Source organism: Mycothermus thermophilus, assembly GCF_041956435.1.
Source record: "Mycothermus thermophilus strain CBS 625.91 unplaced genomic scaffold VTJ04scaffold_2, whole genome shotgun sequence".
In the NCBI taxonomy this organism is placed as follows: domain Eukaryota; kingdom Fungi; phylum Ascomycota; class Sordariomycetes; order Sordariales; family Chaetomiaceae; genus Mycothermus; species Mycothermus thermophilus.
In genome coordinates this window covers 4,603,542-4,621,910 of record NW_027191428.1, presented here as the reverse complement: position 1 = coordinate 4,621,910, position 18,369 = coordinate 4,603,542, and the positions used below count along the sequence as shown (strand labels likewise).

Below are 18,369 nucleotides of genomic sequence, written 5' to 3'. Positions count from 1 at the left end.
TCCTCGGTCCGGACCTGGATAACCCGTCCAACCCATTCCCTTCAAGCAAACCTGGCGCCGTTCACCTCTACTCGAATCCTCCTAAAACGCTTCCCACCGGTCTTTTACCGTCAGAACCAACTCCCGCCTTCCTCGTCTCCTCCGTCGTCGTCCGCCCAACCTCGACCACCACACCCGCTTGCCCCGACGGACCAACAACGCCCGCCGCGCCGCCTCCCACATCCCCTATCCTACCCGCGCCCAGTTCCTCTCCTTGGTTCAACGCACAAAGGTCTCCTCGCGCGCTACAAAGAACGTCTTGTACGGTTGCGGTGGGGCATTTTATCTGGAATTAAACTCCGGATTCAAAAGCGGGTTTGGAGCGCTATACTCGGCCGGAGGAACAGGAGGCAGGAAAAGAGACAGTCATTAGCCGCGCGGCGGTTTTCGCTCGTTAGGAGTGGGTGGGGTTTCTCTTCCTCTCGGTGGTGGTGGTGGTGGACGTCGGTTTGGCGTGGGAGGCTGCCGTCCCTGCCTGAGAAGGAGGCTAAAAGAGGTGGTCTTGACGGAAGTGAAGGAGCTCGCGGTGGTGATAACCAGACGATGCAGGGGTACGGGTACGATAGCGGATATGGAGGGAGGTACACCGGATATGGCGAGTACGGAAGCACACCATCGGCCCCCGAGAGGGAGTCGCGGAGGAAGAAGCTTGCCGCCATGGCGGGGAGCGTTTACCGCGCCGGTGTCGCTGCTGCGAGTGAGTTGAAGGAACAGTACAACCAGTCGCGAGCAGTGGCGGCAACGACACGGAGTCTAGGCGCTGCTGGTGGGAGCGGGTATGGGAGCGGCAACGGCGAGGCAGCCATCCCTGACATACCATCGTCCTTCCCGCACGTGCCTATCATCACCGGTGGCGAGGAGCAGATGATTGTGTTCCCGACATACGCGAAACGGCATGTGCGCGAGTCGGCGCCGGCGTGGTTTTTGTCTGCGTCCGGGTCGTCGAACCCGGGAGCCCAGGGGATGAGTGAAGAGGAGTATTGGAAGCGGCAGTGGATGCAGATGGAGGACGAAAAGGCGATTGTTGATGTTGACGTGCGCGGTTGGATATACACCCCTCACAAAGGCCCCTTGACGAGGAGGAACCGGATGGTGTTGGGCCTTGCCAGGAAGCTCAGCGGGATCTCGTCCAGCGCGACAGCGGCGGCGCAGATGGAGCAGCAGCCGGGCATGGTCGAGGATGAGGAGCAGCGAAAGATTGCGCGAGAAGCTCGCGAGATTGAGGCGCGCTTCCAGATGGAAAGGGATATGGCCAGTCGCGGACAGTACAGCGAACCGCCGAGTGGAAGCGGCGGCAATGTACCCATCTCCAGGACGGATTCCCTCGCGCCGCCATCCAGGACGCCGACCACCATGTCTCAGACTGACATGACAGAGTCCGAGATGGCGACAGCCAACGCCAACCTCATGGCTCGGATAGGCCCGTTCATGACAACGCCTCTCGTCCAAGCGCCTATCACGATCTTCTTATACAACGACCGGCAGTCGCGATCATACACAGTCACGACGGACGAGAAGGGCCATTTCAACGCACGGGTGGCGCTGGACTTCGTGCCTAGCGAGCTACGCATCCTGGCCACCGAGAAGTTATCAACGACTCGTCCCGTCGAAGTGATCGGCGACCGCGGGGTCAGCCTGATTAGCGACGTCGACGACACCGTCAAGAAGTCCAACATTGGCCTCGGCACGCGCGAGATCTTCCGCAACGTGTTTGTGCGCGACCTGGCGGACCAGAAAATCGACGGCGTCCGCGAATGGTACCGGCGAATGAGCGACCTCGGCGTCGAGATGCATTATTGTTCCAACAGTCCCTGGCAACTGTTCCCCGTGCTGGCGAGCTTCTTCCACATCGCTGGTCTGCCGCGTGGGTCAATGCATCTGAAGCATTACAGCGGCATGCTTCAGGGGATTTTTGAGCCCGTGGCGGAGAGGAAGAAGGGGACTCTTGAAGGGATCCTGCGGGATTTCCCACAGAGGAAGTTTTTGCTGGTGGGTGACAGTGGGGAGGCGGATTTGGAGGTGTACACGGAGCTTGCTCTGGCAAACCCGGGGAGGATCCTGGCGGTGTTCATCCGCGACGTCACCACGCCGGAGCAGCCGGGGTTCTTTGACTCGTCGTTCAACCCAGATGTGACGCAACGGGCTGGCAACAGATCTCCGGTTTCCTCAGCAGAACATCGGCCCCGGCCACCGCCGCCCCTGTCGCGGACGCCTACGGCGCCTCCTGCAAACTCGGGGCCTGCCATGGGGACATTGATCGACTTTGCTGAACCAATCACCGGCACGGGGCGTCAGGTACCGCCACCGCGACCGGCCAAACCGGCTGCTTTGCGGAGTACCCCGTCTGATGGCAGCAGCAGCAGCTACTCGGATCTCCAGAGGAGCACGACGATCGGGCCTGGGATGGAGCTCCCCATCCGTCCGCGGACGTCGGCCGGTACGCCCCCGGCCAGCAAGCCTACCCCTCCGCCACCACCTCCTCCACGCCGGAGCGGAACCGGGTCTCTGTCGCCAGGACAGCAGTCAGCGCAGCAAGAGCAACCACCACCGCTCCCGCAACGGACAGGAATAACAACGGCCAGTCGGCCACCCAATCCCACGATCGCGCCAGTCGTTCACCGAGACACGTTCCCCTCCTCCATGCCAGGAGCCTACCCCTCCTCTCCAACATCGACGGCAACAACAGCAGCAAATGATCCCATGGCAACCAAGAAGGTGGAGCTCTGGCTGCGGCGGCTGGCGAGGGCACACGAGCTGCTTGATTCCCGGGGAGTGAGACTGTATACGTGGCGGAGAGGGGAAGATGTGATTGCCGAGGCGGAGGGGATTGTGAGGGAGGCGTTGAAGGGGATGGGAGTTCCTGCTGGGAGGAGATAGACAAAAAGGATGAACGGTATGGTGTGGATTGTTATGATTATGGTTTATGATTACCTACGATGGATGATGAGGTTGGATTACTTAGATGATAGAGCAGTAGCGCCTTGGGTATGATGATACTAGGGATAGATTTGGTTGATGGCATGGATAGAGAGCGATTGGCTGGGTGAAGGAGTAGGAGGGCCTTACTCACCTATAGGGAAACATCAAATATTCTTGTTTCAATGCTGCTCCTTTCCCCTGAGCCATCATCTCCTTGCTCAGGTGCTGTCTTAGTGGTGAAGTAGTGTAAGTGACCCTAACCCTACTTTCTCTGAACTCTGATCCCTCCTCCCAACGCTCACCGCCTTCTGTATCAAACCACCACCTTGACCCTCCAAACCCGGCAAAAAAAAGTTGGGGTTTGTTGATCTTCAACCACTCGACTCTGATAACGAATTAACTTCAGCCGACTTAATAGTGCAGCTCCAAGACAGACGCCTCCTTCAGCCGTAGCCTGCACTCAGCCCCCTTCTACCTGAGAGTCTCCGACTTGAGTCACCGGCAACACCCCCCCCTTACCGGAATCGACCTGACCTATGGGATCAGTCAAGGACCAAAGATAGACAAGACAAAGGGTGAAGCAGACGAGAGAGAGCAAGAGAGGAGGAAAATGACAAGGATAGAGGGGAACTATCAAACAGAAAACAAACCATAAATGCGCCTCCCCGCCGTCGAGTTTGCGCGTGTCTCAAACAGACTCGACTGCACGCCCCGGAGCGCCTTCAGAAAGCGCCCCAGTCACATCTCTTCTGTCCGCTACTACCGCACACCCTCTCCCCTCGTCAACATCCCCCGCTTGAGCACTCCCGAAGTCCCAAAATCTCTCTTCCCCGGAGCCCTTGCCCGTCCGATTCGCACGAATTGGAACCTCCTCCACCGGCCCTTCGCCTTGCGCTTCGTGCTCGCTGCTCCCCAACCCCCACAAGAGCGACATCCCGCAATCCTTATTCTCCCGAAGCGTGACAGCAACATGTTGGCTTACGTCCAAGTCGTCGCCCTGCCCACGGCCGATACGCCCGGTGCCTGTCTCCTGCTGCACTTTGACAACCGTCGCTACATCCTGGGCCGCATCGCCGATGGCACACAGCGCAATTTCAACCAGCGCAAGGTGTCGCTCAACAAGATCAATGACATCTTCCTCACTGGGACCGTCAACTGGGACAACACCGGCGGCCTGCTGGGCATGATCCTGACCCTCGCCGACATCAAGGCGGCGTCCGTCGAGAATATCCAGGCCGCAATGCAGGAGCGCATTGCCAAAGGCAAGAAGGTCAAGGAGGAAGTCCTGCCTGCGCGCCTCAACATTCATGGAGGAAAGAATCTCATCCACATGCTCGCCACCGCTCGCCGCTTCATCCTGCGCAAGGCCATGCCGGTTGTTCCCCGCGAATTCCGTCACGATCCCCGCCCCGCTAGCCACGAGGGCCCCCTGGAGCCCGACTACGTCGATGAGAACATCCGCATGTGGTCCATCCCGCTCAGTCCCGACGTCCCCGCGGCCTCCTCTGCCTCCTCTTCGGCCGTTGCTGCCGGAGACGACAGCAATGCCGAACAACCGCCCAAGAGACGGAAACTGAGCACGGAACCTGAGGACATGGAGACGGAGCCGAGCACAGAGGAGGCAGCTGAGGATATCACGGCCGAGGAGGCTGATCAAGCCATCCGCGAAGGCGTCGTTCGCGACATGTTCAGCTCGACGTGGAAGCTCGACACCCTCCGCGAGATGCGTCTTGCCGACGTCCAACTGCCCGCCAAGATCTTCATCCGCAACGATCAAGGCCACATCGAGCCGTACGAGGGCCCTCCTGCATCGCAGGCGCCCGACACTCGAGTGCTTGTGCGCTTGCCCTGGCCTGCTTCCAAGATTGAGCAGCTTCCTGCGACAACGCCGTCGCGCGAGTCCATGTGCTACATCGTCAAGTGCCACGACCGCCGCGGCAAGTTCGATCCCAAGGCCGCCGAGAAATACGGCATTCCCAAAACCGACTACAAGAAGCTTATCGCCGGTGAGAGTGTCGTCGGCAAGGACGGCGTGACGGTGACCCCGGATATGGTGCTGGGCCCCAGCGTTCCGGGCCGTGGCTTTGCCGTTATCGACCTACCGTCTGCCCGCCATATTGACTCCCTGCTCTCTCGCCGGGAGTTTTCGGATCCAGACGTCATGTCTTGCATCGACGCCATCTTCTGGATCCTTCCGGACAAAGTGACCCTTGATGAGCCCCGTTTGCACCAGTTCGTCAAGGACCGGTCAAGCATCCGCCACATCGTGCTCAGCACCAATGTGTGTGCAAACATTCCGGCCCTCGAATCACCCACTGCCCAGACCATCAAGATGAACGCCGTTGATAAGGACCGCTTCCACTTACCCATCTTCGACATCAAGCCGACTGCCGAGCTTCCAGAGGACTTGCGCGCCGTTGCTGCGCCTGCCAAACTTGGCTGGAAATACCAACTTGCGCCCAAGCCCGGTGAAGACAAGACCACCATCGTGCCTCCCATGGATACGAGTGCGCCCGTCGTGGAGTTGGCCACCAAGGCTCCCAATGTGCTGGCCCTCGCCGAGGCAGCGCGTAAGGAGGCTTCTGACCCCGCCTTCCTAGAAGCCACTGCCAACGTCCAGCATGATCTCCCCTGTCCCGACGCTGAGATCATCCCTCTTGGAACTGGCTCCGCCATGCCATCCAAGTACCGCAACGTCTCGTCCGTTCTCGTCCGCGTTCCCAACTGGGGCAGCTACCTCCTTGACTGCGGCGAGAACACCCTCGGCCAGCTGCGGCGCGCCTTCGGCTTCGCTGGCGCCGACGACGTCCTCCGCGACCTGCGCGCCATCTACATCAGCCACGCCCACGCCGACCACCACCTTGGCACCATCCGCGTCATCGGCCGCTGGCGCCAAATCAACACCGACCCGGACTCCCGCCTAGCCATCATCGCCACATCTAAGTACCAGGATTTTGTCCGCGAGTCGCACCAGGTGCAGGACATCTCCCCGAACCGTCTCATACAAATAACCTTGCGCGGAGACGGCGGGAAGCCTATCCCGGGAACCATCGCGCGCGCAACGCCCAACCCAGACGCGGACCCGGCCGCTCTCGCCCGCCTGCCCACCATCGAAGCGTGCTTTGTCGACCACTGCTACGAGGCCACGGCGGGCGTGCTCACGTTCCCGGACACGGGCCTCAAGATCGCCTACTCGGGCGACTGCCGGCCGTCGACCAACTTTGCGCAGCTCGGTAAGGGCGCGCACCTGCTCATCCACGAATGCACGTTCGAGGACGAGCTGGCGGGCGATGCGCTGGCCAAGAAGCATTCGACGCTGTCGGAGGCGTTGGATGTCGGGCGGCACATGCGCGCGAGGAGGATCTTGCTGACGCATTTTAGCCAGAGATACCCCAAGCTGCCGATGGTGGATGAGAGGAAGTTGAAGGGTAGCGGAGATGATACTGGGGAAGGGGAGGTGAAGGATGTGGATGTGCTGTTTGGGTTTGATTTGATGAGGGTTAAGCTGGGAGAGTTTAAGCAGGCAGAGAAGTTCTTGCCGGCGTTGAGGGAGTTGTTGGAGGAGGAGGCGGTTGAGGAGGGTGGGGAGGAGTGAAGTGTATGTGTCATGTGTTGGGATAGAGGTTGGGGTGTATGATACGGATTAAAGATGATGATGATGATGGTATGACTGGGTACATAGAGGGTTGGGGGGATGGATGTATAAAGAATAGGGAATTGGTTTGGGAGTGATAGAAATATTGAAGGCTCGAGTCCTTCAATTCCCTTTGGCCTTCAGTCTTTCCCTGTGAACCAAGGATCTTGAGTTTATATGCATTTCTCATCAAGGCGCCATACCGAACCGGCGTCCAAAGGCTTAACAGCCTCGGGGCAGGATCACAAACTTGAAGTCCCAGCCCAATATCCTTCTCTCATGAGAATACCCACAAGTAGATGGAAACCCATACAAAGGTCTCAGGGCATAACACACATCAAAGAACCTTTATTTTACTCAGACAGTACCTAGATAGGCAACTAGTACCCTGTGAAAAGCACAAGATGAAGGCAAGGCGTCTTCCGCTGCCAAATGCGAATGCAATCAATCTCCTCTTTCCACCGAAAACGCCAAATCCACAGACCCATGGTTGTTGTTGTAGGGTTGGCGGATAGAGGAAAATGCCCCATCTCGAAGGGAAACAGCGCCATTCCGGCCGATCAATGCCCACAACGCCGCTCCGTAATGTAAACAACAGAACACAAAAACAACAAGAAGCACACAAGAAACCAGACAAGTCGACCCCACAATCTCCGCCCACCATCATGGTCCAGACTGTCCTTCCATCCAGAAGACAGCGACAATGAATGACACAAGACACACACCATGTCCAAGCTTCCCTCCCTCCTACGTAGATAGGACACGCGGAGCCACCCGCACCACTCAGACATATTTTCGTGGTCCTGCCAACACATGTCTTCCATCAGCCGGGAAGTAGGTGGGTAGGTAGGTAAGTGTGTCCTTCCATCTACCAAGACAACAGCAGACCCAGTCTCCGCAAAAGCCGAGCAAAGTCTACCGCTTTACTTCCTCATCTTCGGCCTGGCAAGCAAGTTCAACCGGCTCAGGCTAATCCCCCTCCTCTTCATCGGACTCGGCGTGGCCGGCGCATGTCCCGGGATGGGCAGCTTCCTCGGCGTCCCTCCAAGACCGGGCGTCTTATTCACCGCCGTGGGCTTCTTCACCGGCACGACCCCAGCAGCAGCTCTATTCGCCGCCGCGGTGTTCGCATTCCCACCAGCCGCAACAAGCCTAGGCGCAAGCAACGCCTCGCCCTCGGGCACGAGCTCGCGGCGCAGCTTCTTGTTGGCGCGCTCCGCCGCCTCCCGCTCGGCCTCTTCCTCGTCGGTGCTAACGCGGAGGCGTTTCTTGGTGGACATGCCGTGCGGCAGGGCGAGGAAGGTGGTGCGGTGCTGCTTGCCCTTCGTCGACGGGATGGTGGACGGGGCCGCGTTCTCCTTATCCGCGTCAGCCTCGTCCGCCGTTTCGTCGCCGTCACGCTCAGCAGAAGCGGAGCCGGTGATGCTGCTCTGGCTGCTGGTAGCAGACAGGGGGTACCCCCCGGGCATGGTGGTAGCGCTGGTGGAGGGGGAGGGACCGGCGCTGGCCGTGTCGATGGGGTGGATCGACGGCCGCACGAGGCGCACGCTGGCCTGTCCCGGCGACGAGCCGAAGGACTTGGCCGGGCTACCAAACTTGATGGTGTGGTCGCTGCGGAAGGTGAACTCGCCGGGCACAGAGGGTTCGCCGCCGGTAGCAGCTTTGAATGAGTGGACAGGCGGTTGCGGGAGCGGCCGCTGCTCCTGCTTCTCAGCTTGAGCAGACAGGTCGGGATACGACACGGTCGGTTCGGCAGCGGTTTCGGCAAGGACACCGTCGAGGGATGGGTAATGCACTTCGCCCGGCTGGAGGCGCTTCTTGTTAAGCTGCGGGATGCAGGACTTGACGGGGGATGGGGACGTGACGTCCATGGCGGCGCGCTTCGTGTCCGGGGTGAAAGTGACGTGTTTGACCAGCTTACGACCAGGCGTGGTCATGGGAACGGCGAGGGTCTCGGTTGATGTTTGCGTGCGCGCAGGCGCCGGGGTCTTGGATGCCAACGCTGACGGCAGTGGCAGAGCGCTCTTGGACTTGGATGTGTCGGCGGCCTTGGTGCTGAGGAATTTCTCCTTGAGCTTAGCCAAGCGGCTCTTGGGGCTGCAAATCTGCCTCTCAGCTGCCTCGGTAGTCGCGGTGGTAGGAGGAGGGTTGGGCTTGGTAATTGAGCGAGGGATGGCGCTGAGAGTAGACTTAGAGGGGGATTTCGTGAGTGTGGCCTGGGAAGGAGTCTTAACGACGGCGGTCTTGGCCAGAGAAGATTTCGTCGGGGTCATCAAGGAAGCAAGCGAGCCCTTGGGCCGGGGAATCCGGCCAGCGGCCGGAGCAGACTGAGGAACGGGAATCGCGCTCCCGTCGCGAGAGCCCGGACGCTTCGTCGACACGTCGTCTGTAATGTTCTGACGGGCACGCTTGACGCCTGTCGCGGGTGCCTCCTCGGTGGCAGCCGGCCGCTTCGGTTGCGCAACACAAGTCGCTGGTGTCTGTTGCTTGGAAGATGCATCAGGCTCATCCAGGTTGGCCTTGGACTGGCTCCGCTTGACGCCAGCAACCTGGGGGGTAGTACGGTTTTGTTGCGCCCTGTAGGCAGACGGATGGTTGAGGATCGAGTCCATTTTCTTGAATTGGGCCTCGTGCTCATCGCTGAAACGACCCTTCTTCTTGGGTTGCGCCATCTTTCGCGCCGCGATGGTCTCGAGGGACTCCTTTTCGACTTCAGCCCGCACCTGGTCTTTGAGCTCCTCGGCCTTTTGGCGAATCTCGGCCATCATCTTCTGGGCTTCCGAGCTCAGACCGAGGTCGGCATGCGAAGACGGTGGGCGGTGGGCTGAACGGAAAGTGAAGTCTGAGGAAGGCAAGGTGATGCGAGACGGTGTCGCCTGGATGGCGCTGGGCAGGCCGGTGTCGCGACTCGAAGTAGGCTTGATGTCGGTGAAACCCAGACGCAGAGCCGACGATGGCGGGCCCATGGTGGGATGAACTAGACTCGGGTGCATCTCGGACATGGGCGGCTTGATGGGTGATCCGCCACTGGGTGTCTTGGGCTCCTGGGGAACAGAGGTGACGGGCTCGGGTTCAGGCGCAGGCTCCGGCTCCGGCTCCGGCTCGGACGCGGGTTCGGGCTTGGACGCTGGCTCGGGCTCGCTGGGTTTGTCGACCGGGTGTTGATTCTGTTCATCGACGGAGGGCAGAGGCGGTAGGGGCTTTTCTTCAGCCGGGGGTGATGTAGAGGCCTAGACGCGGGGACTTGGTCAGAACGCGCAGGTCAAGGACGATGGCGACGCGGTCAACGCAGGATTGTTGACGCATCGCGACGGGACGACGAGGGCAACGAGGATGATGATGTTGCTTACCTTGGCGGCCAAACGCTTAGATCGGCGCACCATTGTGAGTGCTGGTGGTTTTTCTGTCAAGCTACGCTGGTTGACCCTGTAATTGGAATTGTTGGAGAAATTGTGAAAAGACGTTACGAAAGCCGGGAATGGAACAAGAAGCGCGACAGGGAAGAAGAGGAAGCGTGGAATCGTGGGGTGATGTTTGATTGGTTCCTAATGCGGCAAAAGTAAACAAACCCCGGCCCTTTTATGTGGGGACGCGGCGACTTCCGACGGTCAACGTCCGCAATGACGTTAATGCTCCGGGCTCGACTCACACAAAAACATCAGACTGGAAACCTTCAACGCGTTCCAAATCACGAGACCAACCGCGAAACGTGAAGACTCAGACATTTTACTCTACCTTACTCGAAGGAAACCAATTTCACATGATCACTAACTCATCTTCTCTCCAATTCCTTAGGTACTCTGTTGCTGGGTCATCACTTCGAGGTAGAACAAGACAACCACAACGCCAACATCACCCCCCCTGCCTTTGGAAAAGAATCCCATCGAGTTACCAAAATGCTCCCCAGCTAAGGCACGACATGATTTTCACCTCGCATCCAAATATGTGCCAAGAGTAGGTACTTATGATCGAAGCAATGTCTGTCACTTGACCATTCTACTGTCCAAAACGTCAACCTCCTAGACGACCCCGAGATGCGATTTGCATACGCGTTGAATGAGCCTCCATCCGTGGACATGAGCTCCTTACCCATCCATCCGGCTCACTTCCCCCGCTCGTCTTCTTTCATCTGTCGTGCCCAATTGAGCCTCATTTCTTAGGCCAGGCCAAGTTTCCGTTTCTGTCTGCAAGCATGTGTTTTGTCAACCAAGTTTCGCCGGTGCACCCACACCAACATGCCACCCGCCTGAGAACGGATCAATATCCAACTGGAACGCGAGAGTGATTCGAGTGTCGAGCCGGTGTGCCTGCTCTGTAGTAGTAGGCTGTGAGACATGCCGATGGTTTCCGTGATTTGGTCGTGCAAGGTGTAGGAAAAGGCACATTCTCACATTCTCTCGCGGCTCTGGCGGAAGAGCTTATAACTTGATGTTCAGAAGAGAGCACGACTTTGGTGCGCAACACACACACACGCGCACATACTCACACACACATGTTCCCCTCATCTACTAACATGCACAGCTGCAAGGTCCGGTGATTCCAATGTGCAATTCTGAGGCCCTGCTGGAAGGTCGATGTGGTGAAGTGTTAGGTAAATGAGAAGAAGAAAGCGCCCTCTTGAGCATTCCTGGGCCTTGTCAACAGCAAGGAGAATATTGTTTCTCTGATTTCTGTCTGAGCTAGCCACCTCTACCTGTTACTGCTAGTAAACGATGTGGATTCTGGACTCCTATTTTCATCCAGCCGATTTGCCATGCCACTTAGGCTCTTTCCAGTCATCACATCGGTCTGGTTTACATTGGCCATCGCTCTTCGAGGTGATCTCACATCCAGACCTGGCCTCAATCACTCTGGTTTTTACCCCTCTCCAACCTCCTTACGTGCCTCGAGGGAGTGGGTTTCCTGGAGGCCGACGAACCAAGGCCTTTCCGGTTGTTGGTTATTGAAGCCAGAGCACGGTTCTTGCGCCACCCTCGGCGGTGGCTTGACAGGAGCCTCTTTTTGGTTCATCACATTGTTTCCCTCTCTCTGTTAGTCCTCAACGATGCCTAGACCTCTCATCGGGCGTCGGCTCGGTGGGTCGGCGGTCGGCACCGGATCTCGGCCCCACAGCGCCGTGCCTCGAGACCCCTGATCTTGGGGATTCAAATGTTGGGCTTGTCGTCTTGCCACGTGAGACGTCTGTGACTCTTGAGTCACATTTCAATGCTGCAACCAATCTTGCTCAAGTGAAGGCGGATGAAGTCAGCTCTTGGTAAGCTGTCTAGTAATAGGCAACTAGCAGCATCCTTTATGGCCACGTCCCGGTGGTGCTCGATGTATTCGTAAATATGTACATTCATAGGACTACCAACTCCTGGCCAACCTTCTGCCAGGCCGAAGTTACCACAGTCCCAAACATTTGGCGGACAGACGGCCCGTGGACCTCTGGATGAAACTGTGAAAAAGCAAATCTCCACCTCATGTGATGGCCTGACCCGAAGTGTCTTCTATCCAGCCCAAAGCCCTCGTCAGGTTTCTTGAGGAGCCCACCCCAGGCAGCAGATGGAGAGAGGCCATCCCGTCCTCGCTTTCCCAAAGACACAACAAGTTGCCGAGACCAAGTGGACCTCTCTTCCTTGCGCAACCTGCCGCCGTGTGCTGTTGGGTCATGCCATCGGGTCATCTCCATCCCGCCTTTCATGTCACATCCAAGCTGAGCTGAAACTCAACAATGCTGGGAGAAGGAGACGGGAGGCTCTCAAGCCCAGCCGCTTCTCGAGAAATGAAAGGTTGATTGCTGTCGGTGCTGGCAGGAACTCTGAGCTTTGCAGGCAGCGGCTGAGGTCGTTGCGAGCTTCCAGCTCGTCAAGCCTAACTCACCTCAGTTTGGTTCCAGATGCCTGGTGTTAAGGAGAGAATTGTGGTTGGTCCTACGGAGTATGACCTGGGACTTACACAGCACAAGTCTTGGCGTTGTAGGACTTTTCGGCAGAGCAACTCCACACCAGAGGAGCAAATAGTCGAGTTTGTTCATCCAACAGTGTGGCGTTGTTTTGTGAGATGGCCCAGAAAACGGTTGGCGAAATGCAAGCAGAAGGATCACCTTTGGCGCGCAGTTGCCCCGCAGGAAGTGATGCAGCGGGGTGCATAGCCGTCTTTCACCACCTAAATGTCGTCCTGCATTGAACTAGATCTTCTAGGCTCCAGCGGACCTGAGGTGGGCGTTGTGGTGGCTCTAGTTACTCCCCGGACCGTAGATTCCAGGTTCCCAACAACACCTGCGCGATGAATGCTTCAATGGGAGGCAAGAACCTGACCAGGACGTGTTCACATCTTGGCGTCTCTGTCAAAGGGGTAGTAGAGGTGATCATTTTTGCAAAGAAAAGTTTGACCTGGACTAACAGCGGGTACTTCTCGCGGTCCCGCCGTGCTCCTTCCCTTCCAAACTTGATGCTGGGCATTGTGATGCAGACATCGGCCCCTGCCTGATTGACGGCTGGCAGGAGTTGTGGTCCTCAGTGAAGGTTCAGGCTACGTTCCTGGCAAGGGGCTACGCTGAAGGTGTTGTTAGGATGGCAGGGCAGTTGCCAACACAACAACACACCGGCCGACCTGTGGATTGAACCCAGACAGTCGGTGAGGTTCAACCCAGAACTCATTTCTGGCATCGTGCACAGCAATAGAACACTCTGGACGAAGGATGATGCTGCCGGTCGCCCAGACGCTCATTTCGCAGCGCTACCTGCTTCATGTCAAGGTAACACTGCTCCTCGACAAAGCCCACCGCGGCGGTTTGCGACGTGGTGCATCCTCGGAGATGCGGCTTTTAGTGACGGCGGAAATGGAGTTGGAATGATGAGGTTTCAGCCAAGCCTCGAGCCCAAGGGATTCACCTCACCGCGCACAGCGTAGGTGGCTGCTGATGGCCGCTGGTGGCTTGTGGAAGGGCCAGCAGCCTTTGGAGCTTGGAAGGGCACGCTGCAGGGGTGGCGCTCGATTTTTCACGCAAGCACCGCCCATCCCCAGGCCTTGGGCTCTGGGCGTGGTGCGCCGCATTGCACAGGCGGGGATCCACAAATTCGCGCGCGACCTGAACCGGACTCAGTGGTCTGTTGCCCGAAAAACGAGCAGCAGCAGGAGACAGAACTGAGGTGGGCAGCTGTCAACTCGTTGGCGAGACCAGCATTGTCAAAGTCGTGTACACTAAGTAGGTAGTTAAACCGCCGGGCTGGGAAACCATTGTCTTGCCATGATGCGGACTTGATCACCGTACGAGGCAGGTAAATGCGATTTGGCGTGGCGGTTCCTGGGAGCGGTTCCTGGAGGAAGTGTTCCATCCAGTTCATGACGGATCGACAATGGGCGCTTCTTTACGTGGGGGATAGTTTCAATGAAAGGCAGCTCGAGTTGGCAGCATTGCGTTGGTTGTTCGAGTCGCAATCTCAGCCCTGGAACTACTGCTCAGACGATCCTGAAAGGTGAAGGCGGGTTTCTTTGGAGGGTTAGGGAGGATTGGCTTCATTGTTTCATGGACTGGTTGTCGTGGGGGGCAGCATCAGGAAACCGCCAAAGAAAGAGCTCTCTGCGCTCTCTGACCCTGCATTCGGGAAATGACCGTGAGGCAATGACGCAACAAGATGGGGGGCAACTGCCTCGAACAAGAGGGTCGAATCCTGGGCATCGCGGCCGCTGCTCTTACCCCCGAGTGCACGAGGTTGATCACTGCCGACTTTCTCTGCGAAAATCTTGGAAACCATCCAGCTCTAGCCCCAAGCTTTGACGACTTGGGATGGGCGATGGTTTTCACCAAAAGCTTCAGCTCCGACCTCGCATCCCGTCCATCACAGTCAACTCACGGACATGAGACGGATGGGGTTCCATTCCAAGTCCACATCCGCACCACCCACCATCGCAACCGCCCACATCAACACCGCGGCCCCTGCTCCGCGTCCCGAACGTCTGTCGACAGTGGAAAGGCGTGTCGCTACCAATCCGCCCACTGCTGTCGTTGCCACCGGCACACTGAGAACTGACGTCCACGTCAACACCGAGTTTTGTCCATCCGACCCCGGAGGACATTAGTTTTTAAAAGTGAGAACCAACCCTCGTGTGACATGCTTCCCGAGGGGACGGATCCGTCGTCTGCTGCACGCCTCATCCGGGCGAATCAAGAACTGCCGGGTCTGGACCTGTTCGCACCGCAACACAACACTCAGAAAAAAAGTGAGAAAAACCACCTTTCCATCGCCGCTCGAATTCCAAATTCCCGGCACGGACGACGGGCTGCAGGTCGACTGAATCGGCATCGTCGTTCGCTCGCTCTTCGCGGCCGAGTGGGACACATGTTCCAAGGTCACCTGGGCCACCTAGGCTCTTCCCTGCGAGCTCGAGCGGGTGGGGATCGAGAGAGGGCCATTGGACGGTGACGGGCTGGGTTAGTCCCTCGAGTCCGCAGTGGAGGGGTGGGAAAGGAAAAAGGCTGGGCAGCGTGGGAGTGGCTCAAAACTGGTTCGACTGAGCTGGGGGGTGGAAGCCGAGGATCGGACGCGGGTCCCAGACTGTCTGGCCTTTTCGAGTCTGCTCTGCCCGTTGGCCCTTGGGGTGGTGCCGACAAGCAGAACGATTCGTGCGGACGAGTCCCGGCTCTCTAATATATTCGCAGCTGTGGGCTTCGTCGAGTGGGGAATTTGCGCGCGCGGACGGATGCTGGGCGGATGTCCCGGGGGGCGAGGATCTGGCCTGACCAGAAAACCTGCCCACTGCCCAGGTGACCTGGATCGGCGAGGAGGACCAGACAGCCGGGGGTGAGGTGGCAGCACCAGGCCTATTTGTCCCTCACGCTTTTCGGGGGGTCCAGCAGCGCATTGCGGGCCCCTCCCACCTTGCGCGCATTCCCTTACATAAAACGCTGGGTTTTCTCGTTTCCTTGACACATTCTCGACCTGTCACCGACCCTCTCCTTATCTCTAGCCTTCCAGCGTCGCCCTCGACAATCTTGGTCCCCTTGATATCCGATCACAGAATCTGGGGAACCTCGATCCTCCAGCCCTACCTTATCACCTGCCACCCGAACATTGTCCAAAGACCCGGTCCCAGACTGCCGGATCCCGCTATCTCGCAAGCTTTCCACCCGATGACGACTCACTGATTGGTGCCGATCCCCTGGCACTTGAGATCCAAATCGCCCAAACCACACCTCGTGCCCCTGGAGGTGTTGTCATCGTTATCTCTACGTCGGATATTTTCTGGGGTCGTTCGGGTACACCCGATAACCTCACAGCTCTCAAGCCTACCTATCCAGTAGGCTGTCAGGGACCTTGCTGTCCACCATCGTCCCGACGCCGGGGAATTTTTCCTTGGTGGTTGCAGTGTCGACAATCGGCCATCGCACCACCGGCGCCGTTGTCGCTGTTGCTGCCGGTGCCCCGCACAACGGCAGACGCCCATAGTGGTGAAAGGGTTGCACAAACCGTTTGGTAGCCCACTATAGGATAGTTGTTGGCAACCAAACAAGTGACAAGTCCGAACGTATCGAGTGTGTGTTAGAGAAAGACGAACAAAAAAAAGAGAGTTACTCTGCCAGAAAGGCCGAGCGACTCCTGCTCTCATTGCCGGCCTGTCAGGGAAGGACATGTCCGATAAGATGTCGGTCGACAAGAAGGAATCCCCTAAGGAGGATAATCGCAGTCCAGAGTCCATGGCGTCAAGCCCTGAGGGCGAGGCCCATGGCCAGCCTCAGCAACAGCAGCAGCAACAGCAGCAGCAACAACAGCAACAACAGGCCCAGCAACAATCACAACAACCAACTGAACAACCAAAGCGCAAGGGTGGTCGCAAGCCGGTATGTTGAATGAAGTCCTGCCTATGTCCCATGTTCCCCCCATCCCTCCTCGCCATCCATGAACTTTGTTCTTCAACTTCGTCTGATCACCCCTATTCATCTGAAGTCAACGACTTATCTGCACAATATGGGAAACACCAACGGCCGTTCACAACAATACTAACCAAGATGTTAGATCTATGCGACCTCGGAGGAACGGAAGCAAAGGAACCGGCAAGCTCAGGCAGCGTTCCGGGAGCGCCGTACCGAGTACATCAAGCAGCTTGAGGAGGCCATCCGGACTCACGAGCAGAACCTTGCCAACCTCCAGGCTGCTCATCGCCATGCTGCTGACGAGTGCCTCATGTTACGCTACAAGAATTCCCTCTTGGAGCGCATTCTCCTTGAGAAGGGTATGTCTACCTGAGAGACCTCACAGCCTTGGGCGACTGCTAACAATTTCATTTATAGGTATCGACGTGCAGGCAGAGCTTCGTGCGAAAACTGGCAGCCCACATTTGGGACCGACTCCCATGCCACCTCAAAACCTTGTGCAACCTCCGCCCATCCAGCGGGCCATCCTCAACCGGCATCACGCTCGCAGGTCGGCGTCAGGCATCGCCCCCAAGCTTGAGCCGGGCATTCCGGCATCACCGCTACCTCCCCCAATGCAGTCGCACGCCTCAGCCATGTCACCAAAGACGCGCGGCACGCCATCCTCGCACTCGGCCTCCCCTACCGCCGCGACGCCGTTCAGCACCCAGCATGCTGCCTCACCTGTTGGTTCGGACCATCTCAACATGCGGCAAGGCATGTCACCAGCCGCATCTATGAAGCCACCTCAGAGCATGGGCTCGATCCACGGTCTGCCGGGAGCCAACGGAGTGTCCCGGCCAATGCAGATGCCCGGGATGCAGCAAGGGGTGAATCAGCCCCGGGGAAGCATCTCCGGGAGTGCCGCTTCTTTCTATCCATCACCATCATTCCAGAATCACATTGAACAGCTCGGTAAGTTGGGCCCTACTAGTTTCTTTTCCCATTCCCATAGCATGGGACTTGTTGTCCGACGTTCTAACGAGTTTTGTACAGAGCAGGAATATGACGCCGCTCCCGAGATGATGGACGAAGAGAACAGCCCCGACACGCCGAGCGGACCCGGCCCTTTCCCTGGAACCGAGTACACCAGCGAGCCCCAGGCCATGGCTCTGTCGTCCCCGGTCACAACCGGCCCGCCGAGCAACCCCTCGATGGCCCAGTCCCCGATTGACGGTGCCGCCGCCCACACTCCGCAGACCGGCTTCCCCTCCATGACGCAGATGATGGATGCCACCTACGAGTTCGACCCCTTCGGGCTGAGCGCCAGCATGGCGTTCCCGACGCAGTTCTCGTTTGACACCAGCAACATGCGGTGAAAAGAAACAGGGACCGAAAGCTTAAGCTCTCGACCCCGAGTGGGCAAATGATGGAGGATTGCTGATGGACAAAGTCGGCTGGCAGGGGATGCCAACGCCGATGGGGCATTGTTGTCCGCCACGGGCACTGTGAGCACAAGGCGCTTAATCGGCCGGGCGTCTGGCGCCAAGTTGCGCGGAACAGCCACGTGTGCGCCCCAGTTGAAATCAATCTCCGTGATCATCTCGGTGATTATGGTCACGTCAGCACCCATCGGCCGGGTAATGGGAGGAAGAGAGAGCAGGGATAAGTCACACACACCAAGCATTCCCTGCCTGTTCAAGGGGAACCTGATGCCATCTTGACGGCCAGGTGTTCCCCGTGTGGTCATAATAATCAGGACTCTGGGAGAGCCCAAGATAACACGCAAGAAAAACAAAAAGCACACAAAAGCACTTGGAAAAATATATACGACAAAAGTTTCTTGAGATACCCCAGGAGATCATCTTGGATTCATTATGGGACATGGAGCATAGTGAGGACTAGCATATCCCGGGGTTTGAGGTCAAAAATGGCGGCGGCA

The 18,369-nt window shown here is 57.9% G+C and overlaps 6 protein-coding genes across 6 annotated transcripts; 5 read left to right on the top strand and 1 right to left on the bottom strand.

Moving 5' to 3' along the window:
• Positions 1–582: 582 nt before the first annotated feature.
• Positions 583–2,916, top strand: VTJ04DRAFT_3879 (uncharacterized protein; the record flags this gene model as incomplete). Its single annotated transcript, XM_069361826.1, has 1 exon — positions 583–2,916. One exon carries the CDS (start codon positions 583–585, stop codon positions 2,914–2,916), a length of 2,334 nt encoding a protein of 777 aa, XP_069222399.1.
• A 697-nt stretch (positions 2,917–3,613) lies between these two features.
• Positions 3,614–6,553, top strand: VTJ04DRAFT_3878 (uncharacterized protein; the record flags this gene model as incomplete). Its single annotated transcript, XM_069361825.1, has 1 exon — positions 3,614–6,553. One exon carries the CDS (start codon positions 3,614–3,616, stop codon positions 6,551–6,553), a length of 2,940 nt encoding a protein of 979 aa, XP_069222398.1.
• Positions 6,554–7,030: 477 nt separating this feature from the next.
• On the top strand, positions 7,031–7,430 carry VTJ04DRAFT_3877 (uncharacterized protein; the record flags this gene model as incomplete). The annotated part of the gene is made up of 2 exons (XM_069361824.1): positions 7,031–7,179; positions 7,226–7,430. The coding sequence occupies 2 exons, from the start codon at positions 7,031–7,033 to the stop codon at positions 7,428–7,430; spliced, it is 354 nt and encodes a 117-aa protein (XP_069222397.1).
• An 85-nt stretch (positions 7,431–7,515) lies between these two features.
• Positions 7,516–9,975, bottom strand: VTJ04DRAFT_3876 (uncharacterized protein; the record flags this gene model as incomplete). Its single annotated transcript, XM_069361823.1, has 2 exons — positions 7,516–9,822; positions 9,943–9,975. The coding sequence occupies 2 exons, from the start codon at positions 9,973–9,975 to the stop codon at positions 7,516–7,518; spliced, it is 2,340 nt and encodes a 779-aa protein (XP_069222396.1).
• Positions 9,976–13,274: 3,299 nt separating this feature from the next.
• VTJ04DRAFT_3875 (uncharacterized protein) lies at positions 13,275–13,724 on the top strand (the record flags this gene model as incomplete). Its single annotated transcript, XM_069361822.1, has 2 exons — positions 13,275–13,331; positions 13,482–13,724. The coding sequence occupies 2 exons, from the start codon at positions 13,275–13,277 to the stop codon at positions 13,722–13,724; spliced, it is 300 nt and encodes a 99-aa protein (XP_069222395.1).
• Positions 13,725–16,217: 2,493 nt separating this feature from the next.
• VTJ04DRAFT_3874 (uncharacterized protein) lies at positions 16,218–17,806 on the top strand (the record flags this gene model as incomplete). The annotated part of the gene is made up of 4 exons (XM_069361821.1): positions 16,218–16,415; positions 16,591–16,807; positions 16,866–17,402; positions 17,484–17,806. The coding sequence occupies 4 exons, from the start codon at positions 16,218–16,220 to the stop codon at positions 17,804–17,806; spliced, it is 1,275 nt and encodes a 424-aa protein (XP_069222394.1).
• Between the last annotated feature and the right edge of the window lie 563 nt (positions 17,807–18,369).